At 45.1% G+C, this 8309-nt stretch overlaps 1 protein-coding gene across 1 annotated transcript; it reads right to left on the bottom strand.

Moving 5' to 3' along the window:
• Positions 1–4781: 4781 nt before the first annotated feature.
• LOC122212808 (BCL-6 corepressor-like protein 1) lies at positions 4782–7861 on the bottom strand. The gene is made up of 3 exons (XM_042926789.1): positions 7719–7861; positions 7062–7304; positions 4782–6759 (listed from the first exon to the last, which is right to left on the bottom strand). The coding sequence occupies exons 2-3, from the start codon at positions 7126–7128 to the stop codon at positions 6155–6157; spliced, it is 672 nt and encodes a 223-aa protein (XP_042782723.1). The 5' UTR covers positions 7129–7304; positions 7719–7861; the 3' UTR covers positions 4782–6154.
• Between the last annotated feature and the right edge of the window lie 448 nt (positions 7862–8309).

The raw sequence follows: 8309 nt of genomic DNA, 5'->3' as shown, positions 1-8309 counted from the left end.
AGCTCTCAAAATGACTTTCCAGAGTGGCTGTGTCATTTACATTACCACCAGCAATGTATGAAAGAGCCACCTCTTTACAATATTTGATCTTTTTTTTTTAATTTTTTTAACGTTTTATTTATGTTTGAGACAGAGAGAGAGAGAGAGCATGAACGGGGGAGGGGCAGAGAGAGAGGGAGACACAGAATCTGAAGCAGGAAGCAGGCTCCAGGCTCTGAGCCATCAGCCCAGAGCCCGACGCGGGGCTCGAACTCGTGGACCGCGAGATCGTGACCTGAGCTGAAGTCGGACGCTTAACCAACTGAGCCACCCAGGCGCCCCAACAATATTTGATCTTTTAACTATTTTGTTTTAACCAGCTGTTCTAACATGTTGGAAGTAATTATGCAGTCAGGGTTTCATCATTATTTCATTTCATTTCATTTCATTTCATTTCATTTCATTTCATTTCATTTCATTATTTCATTTCATTTCATTCCATTCCATTCCATTTACCTCATGGCTAGTGATGTAGAACATTTTCTTATGTGCTTATGCCATCTGTATGTATTTTTTGATGGTATGTCTGTTCATGTCTTTTACCCATTTCCTACTTGGACAGTTTTTTTTTTCTGTTGCTTTTTCAGTGTTTTAATACGGTGTAGATACAAGTCCTTCGTCACTTATGTGGTTTGAAATATGTTTGCCTAGTCTATAGTCATATTTTCTTTACTTTACATCTTTTTTAAAAGTATGGTTCTATATTTTGAGAGAGTACAAGCAGGGGAGAGCCAGAGAGAGAGGGAGAGAGATAGAGAATCCAAGGCAGGCTCCACACTGACTGCATAGAGCCTGATGCAGTGCTCAAACCCACGAACCATGAGAACATGACCTGAGCCCAAACCAAGAGTCAGACGCTTATCCAACTGAGCCACCCCAGGCGTCCCATGTTTTCTTTTTTGTTTATATATTTTTGAGAGAGAGAGACAGAGACAGAGACAGGGACAGAGACAGAAAGTGAGCAGTGGAGGTGCAGAGAGAGACACACACACAGAATCTGAAGCAGGGTCCAGGCTCTAAGTTGTAAAGACATAGCCCAAACTGGGGCTTGAACTCATGGACCTCAATATCATGAACAGAACTGAAGGAAGTTTGACCAACTGAGTCACCTGGATGACCCTGTAGCTTGTATTTTCATCCACCTAATAGGAGCTTTACTAGAGTAAAAGGTTTTAATCTTGTTAAAGTCCTAATCACCATGTGTTTTAGCTTATAAGTCATGCTTTCATATAATATGTAAAATGCACTAATTTTAGGCCAATGACTAAACATCCGTATTGTACTTTCTCACAGTTCTGTAGGGTAGAAGTCCAACATAGGACACCAGTGTGGTCATGTTCCAGCAAGGCCCATATTCCTGGCTTTCAGATATCCACTTTCTGGCTGTGTGTTCACATGACCTCTCTCTGTATGTGTGCACTGAGAGTGCCAACTCTCTGGTTACTCATCTCTAAGTATCCTAACCCCATCATGAAGGTCCTAACCTTGTGCCCCAAGTCACACTCAGAGTCTCCTGAAGCCCCACAAGCAAGCTCATGGGAATAGAACTGGAAAGATGTGAATGGGATGGGTGCATAATATAGTACATACCATGTGTCTTAGGGGATATCTTGGGGTTTCAAGTCTTTTGTTTTTAATCATTTTCATAGATCATTAGGTTCATGTTTTTGGTCAAATTTATGCTATTATTAGCCATTTTTTGAAATATTTTAATCCCTATTTTTTTTTTATTCTGAGATTCCTGTGACATGAATATTAGGTTTAGGTTTCTGGGTTTTTGTTTGTTCATTGGTTGGTTATTTCTTGTAGTTTCTCATGCACAGGGGGCTCTGTTCATTTTTTTTTCCAGTCTATTTTTTCTCCATTGTTCACATGCGGTACTTTCTGTTGTTCTACCTTCATGTTTGCTGACTCTTTCTGGTGTCTATGACACCAGACATCCTTTGTCCTTCTGAGCCAATTGACTGTTTTAAAATTTTTACTTATTATATTGTTCAGTTCTGTTAATTTCTTCTTTACATCTTTCTTTTCAGAGACTTGCTCTTATTAATTTCAAGCACGTTTGAAGTTGCTTCTTGAAGCATTTTTCTGATGGTTCCCTTCAAATCAATTGGTAATCCCACATCTAGGTCAGAATTTGATTTGGAGATCTATGGATTGTGTGACATGTTCAAGATGACATTTTCTGGGCTTTGCTTTTGAGAGTGTTCTTAATTATACATTTTTCGTATGTGAGGTGTGTCATAAGACTCTATATCTTCTTAAATCTGGTGTGTCAGCAGGTGCTGGGTCTACAAGGCTGTGGCTAGCAAGAGAGTTTGGATCTCTCAAAACTGACTAAAAGACCAGAGATCTTAAGGAGGGTTATCACTTCAGACATACACCCAGGACCATTCCCAGTTCTGATCCAGATATCTCTCCTCTGCCAGCCACAGGTATTTATTTCCTGATGATTAAATCTTCCTCTGTTTAACCAAATCAAGCATCTCCACTTGAACTGGAGAACCCACGTGACATGGAGCAGCTGGAATAAGTTGACTTTTCAGATCATCCCAATTAGACAGGATGAGACTATCCTTGTGACTCCCAATGTGTGTATCATTCATTTCAACCCAAGTCTGCCTTTATGAGAGCATCTGTCCCTACAGTCCATCAGTCTGGCTTCACAGATGTGGGAGTGCATTCATTCTCAGCAAAATAAAACATAACTTTGGGGGAAAATTTTTTGCCAAATTTACCATTACCATTTCCTGCAAGGAGTGGGTTTCCTGAAAATGGAAGTGATGTCCTTAGTCACTTTTCAAAGTCAGACACTTTAATTCCACACCGGAAAACTGAAGATGAGTTCAGAACCTCCTTAGGTGTGTTACTAAACTTAGTAACGTATGTGCTTATCTCAAATGAAGAATCAACTGGCATTTACATGTACAGCTCAAAACCTCTACAAGGCCAGACAATTTAAAATTTTTCTCATCCACAAATTTTGATATACCTCAAAAACAAACTTATCTCACACTCCTAATGTTCTAGCTTGCTCTAGCCTCAAGTATTCATACCACCGCTGGAATAATATTCCTTAGACAAACTGGTACAGAGAGACTGAGCATAATATTCGCTAGGTCACTTGGACTTTAATTGACTGGGGTCCCAGAGGCCACCTTGAAACAAAATATTCGAATAAGACCATATCCTTCGACCAATCTAGTAAGAATAATATTTTTTTTGAAGGACAGAGGTTGGTCTGGCCCTATATTTCTACTCATAAAGGAAAATGTAAAATGGTTGTTAATCTTTGAGACCTAGGCCTTCCCTTCTTGACTCATAGTGTTAGCCATGATGAAATTTATATAAATACACATATTGACAAAACATGGGACTCCCTGACCAATTTGCATGAGCCACTATTTGCATTCCTTCTCCCTACATTCTCTTTATTGCCTCCGCTTTACAAATCCAACAAATAGAAATAAGTATAACATTTCTACCATCATGGACTGGTTTATGTCTGGAGTAAATAAATATAACATCAACCAATTAAATCTCTCCTCTTTGTTAGTACTTAGTGTGTCTCAGCCTGGTTTTCTGTTAATAGCTCTGAGCCCTATATGCATCCATCAGGACGAGCCTCACTTTCCAAGCTTGTTCAACACTGGTATTCAGCTGTAACGCAAAAATGAATTGTTGGCCTGTTAATCATGGGCGCCTTAGCAGCAGTAAGCATTATCACCTCTGCCACTGTCACTGGAATCAGCCTACACCAAACAGTCCATGTCCTCAATACATTTATGGTCAACAGTACTAAAGAATTAATAAACCAAATTTCTATTGCTATACAAGTTTTGGCCTGCCTTGAAGCTTTTGTGCTGCAGTGGAATTTATTTGAAAAAGACAGGAAGACTTGTTCCTCCACTATAAACTGACCTATGACCCTAACTACCAGCATATTTGCATAACTGCCATTCCTTATAGTCACTCCCAAGCCTGGGATGCTTTCCAGACACACCTTTGCAGTGTTTTGTTTTTCTTTCTATGTCTCTAACAATATAGGAAATTTGGATGTGATAATGAGCCAACAGCTACAATATTACAGACGACCAAATTAGAAATGAATGGCCTGATTCCTGGGCAGTGTGGCATGACTTAAATCTTTTCTCACTTATAGCCAGTACACATATCAAATTCTGGATAACTCTGGGAAGCATAATACTTATACCGTGTCTCTTTTTATAACTTTGCAGAGTCACCCGCCAAACCACCCAAAAACAAAAGAAGGACCAGGAGCTTGTCATGACGGTCTGTGAACAAAAAAAAAAAAAACTAGAAAAAAAAAACAAGAAAAAAAAAAGGTGGGATTGTGGGAATTGAGTATAGGAATCCCTGAGCTTGTACCAATGGGTTAACAAGGCTAAGGATGAAAGCATCCATGATTAGGTAAGCAGGGCAAAACTGCCCTGAGCATGGAAATAGAGGAATAGGAAGCAGCAGGATGAAAGCATCCAGAAGAGGTAAAGAGGGTGAAAGCACCCCCAGCATAGAACAAAGACACAGGAATAGGAAGCCACAGATGAAAGCATCTAAGATTAAGTAAACAGGGATAAAGCACCCCTAGGTTCCCAGGAGCTGGGCACCAGGAAGAGGCCTGAGCAGGGTCTTCCAGGAGTGCCCTGCCCTAGAGGATCATGTGGCAACCTGCCAGGTGGCTCTTTATATCTTATAGGCACCAGGCAATGATTCCACCTCATGTCTCAGAGAATCCAACAAACAACCCATCAAGATGGCCCACTTATGTCCCCCAGTCACAGATGTGGAAACTGAGACTAGTAGCACAGCCTGGGGTCACTAGTAAGACAAGCTAGGTGAGGATCGCAGTCCCTTTGACTTTTGATTGTCCTAACCTCAGGCCTGCATCTCAGCATTCTGGAAATCAGGTCCTGCCTCCAGAGCACCCCACCCTCCTGCCATGAGGACCCTCTGAACTCAAGGGAGCTGAGCTGACCCATCTGCCTGGGACCAGACATGGTGGCTGGGGAAGGAAGACCCTGGGTTCTATAGGTTCTCCCAGTACTGGACCATCTGGGCTCTGTTGTCTCTCCCCGTAACAGACCGGCTGGGCTCCATGGACTCTCCTGCTACTGGACAGCTTCTCCCCTTCAGATGAGGACTTCTCACTGTGGATCTCCTGGGGCTTGGTTTCCTTATGCTATCAAATGGCCTGCTGCTCCCCAGACCATAAACCGCCATCTTAGGGTGATCAGCACTGCCCCTATAGGGTTTCATTTGCCTGAATTCTTTCCAGGTAATCCCACATCTCTGACAACTGCTCCCCATGGAGGTTGCTTCCCCTTGGACTTCCATGTGTTTGCTATTCATCCAAGGAATACATTGGCTTTGGAGTATTTTGGGAACAGAGGCCTGGAAACCTTTCTCTGGACTTAGGTCATGAGGAACACTTTTCTCCCTTTGTGGTGTCAGTGTCCAGCTTCCTGCATTTGCCTCTTTCTGTTTTGTCCACAGGATGAACATCCATGTCTTGTCGGGAGTCAGGCTGTGGTGTCACAGGAGGAACAGGGGTCTCAACCCCAAGACCGTGCCCTTTCTTACCAAAGTGATCTTATTTTTTCACATCCAATTTTTAATCCATTGTGAATTGCAGTATCAAATGAGAAAAATTCTATTTCGAATAAACACAAAATACAAAAATTAATCTGTCCCATCTTAGAAAATTTGGGCAGACACAAAAGCATCTATTGCAAGGTTCCAGTTATAGGAAACATCCATAGTAGGTTAAGAGCAGGGAGAAAGCAGATTCATGGTTCCCAGAGGTTGGGTGAGGGGACAAATGGGGAGTGAGGGCTTCGGGTACATGGTGTCCCTTGGGGACTGAGATATTCTGCAACAATATTCTGTGGCGTGTTTGCAGAGCATTGTGAGTGTACTCAATCCCCAGAAATCGTACAATTTCAATCATATACTCATTTCTTAAAAAATTAATAATAAATACTATAAAAACACAAAATTATAAAATAATAGTTGAACTATAGCAGGAAGAAAGCACAAATGGGGAGAAGAAGAAGCATTCTGCTGGGGTGTTGGGGTTGGGTGATTGAATTAAGGGTCATCCTACAACTAGGTGTCCCCACGGGGCTTTGGGGGCTCTCAATGTCTCTGGGATCCTGGTGCGGGCAGTGACAGTGACAGCGGCAGGGGCAGAGCAGGAGCAAGAACAGGGACAGGGGCAGGAGCAGGGGCAGATACAAGGCAAGGACAGGACCAAGGGCAGAGTCAGTGGCACCAACAGGGGCAGGAATAAGGCCAGGGGCAGGAACTGTGGGAGGGCTGGGGGCAGAAGCAGGAACAGGGCCAGGGGCAGGGGCAGAACAATGGCAAGGGTAGGAAGAGTAACAGGGGCAGAGGCAGTGTCAGAGACAGGAGTAGGAACAGTGGAAGCCACAGAGTCAGGAGCAGGAAGAGTGTCAGGAGAAGGAGCTGGAATAGAAGCAGGAATAGTGTCAGGAGCTGAGGCAGGAGCAGAGGCAAGAATTGGAGCAGGAGCTGGTTCACTCTGCACAGGTGCTGGCTGTCCCTGCACAGGTGCCAGGTCATCTTCTGGCTCCTGGACTCCTGCAGGAGTCCCTCCAGACAGCACCTTCCCTGCAGAGCGGCTGATGCCAGCGATCATGTGGCCTGGAGACACAGTGGCTTCTGCTCCTGCACCTGACTCTTCAGAATAATACAGAGTGATATTTGGAGCAAGTCTAAGTCCTCAGCTGTGAGATGAGAAAGATCACCCCCATGCCTGCCTCCCCAGGTTCCTTGGCATAGAGAGAACACACCTCTGAGCCTCCCAGAGAAGCCACAGCCAGGAACCCACACCAGGACCTGTTCCCTTCTGCAAACCACAGCTGGGTACTCTGAGGCCAGAGTTTGCTCCTGTCCCCCACCATGACCTGGGGGCTCCTCCCTGGGTGAACAATTACTGACTGGCCCCATACACCCACATCACCCATCCTCAGCCTTCTCACCCTCTGGCTCTGCCTCCACAAGCTGTAGCTCCTGGACCAGTGACTGGCTGACCATTGTCCTGTACATTGTTCTGGACTGTGACCACTCCAAGAAATCTCCACTCCATTTTCTGGAGACTTCCCACTGGTCACTTTCTCCCTGTGTCCAGGGTGGCCCTCCTGGGTGGTTGGACACATGGGAATCTCAACAAGTTAGACAAAGCATGGGTCTGCCAGCCGCTTCCTGATCACATATGTAGTCTTCTGTAAAGACATTGAATAGGAGCCATCCCAGAGGTATCACAGCCATGCGCAGACATCCTCAGGGTCCTTCTGCCTTCTCCCACTGATGCTTCTAGATTGGACACTGACCTGTGTACAACCCTGCACCCATGACACAATGACATACAACTTCAGTGCTCAGGATGAACTTTGGTGACAACAGGAAAGCCCCAGAACACCCAGTCCCTCTCCACCAGCCTTTACCTGGGTTGTGAGCATGACCTCCCACCAGGCCTCTGAATGCTCATCAGACCGCACCTGCTCAGCGGGCTCTCCACATGACCCTTCCTTCGACACATAGACACATACACATGGGGAGATGGGGCAGTGGGGCCACACAGGTCAGTAAGAGAGGTATTGGGCTTGACTGGCCAGATATGGGACTCTCTATGTTACCTTTGGTTCTTTCCAAGCTAGAATCCAGAGGTGCCCAGTGTGAGACATAGCACACTGTCTCCAGGATCGTGAAGCAGTGTCACTTTTGGCTCTCCTGAGCCGAAAGCCTGGTGACATGGGCACACAGCAGGAGAGCATTTTGCTTATGTGCAGGTTTCCAAACAAATAAGGCCAACAGGAATCTGTCTCCAGAATGTGGGTGCCTGGTTACCCGAGTTCTGAATTCTGTTGTGCTCTGTTGTCAAGGAAGTGAGGTCACTGCCTGGTGGCTCCTTGCCAGGCTTCTTTCTTATGCAACAGCCAGTCCCTCAGGCCTCAATTGAGACGGGCTCCACTCCACCACCTGCCTTGTCCATACAGTGACACCAACACACCTCACCCAAAGACCCCAGGAGTCCTGGGTGCAGCCAGTGCCCCAGCGTTGAGGACATAGAGCTGGGTTGAGGCCAGACTCCTACCCTTGACCATAAGTGTGACCCTGCACAAATCCTGGCCTGCTCAGGGCCTCCAAAGTCTCCCATCTGCACTGTGTGGTCATTCTGGCATCTACTTCTAGGCACACCATCAAGTGAGCGGCCTATAGAAACACCC

Source organism: Panthera leo (assembly GCF_018350215.1).
Source record: "Panthera leo isolate Ple1 chromosome F3 unlocalized genomic scaffold, P.leo_Ple1_pat1.1 chrF3_random_Un_scaffold_30, whole genome shotgun sequence".
NCBI classification, from domain to species: Eukaryota; Metazoa; Chordata; class Mammalia; order Carnivora; family Felidae; genus Panthera; species Panthera leo.
This window is presented reverse-complemented; position numbering and strand designations above follow the sequence as displayed.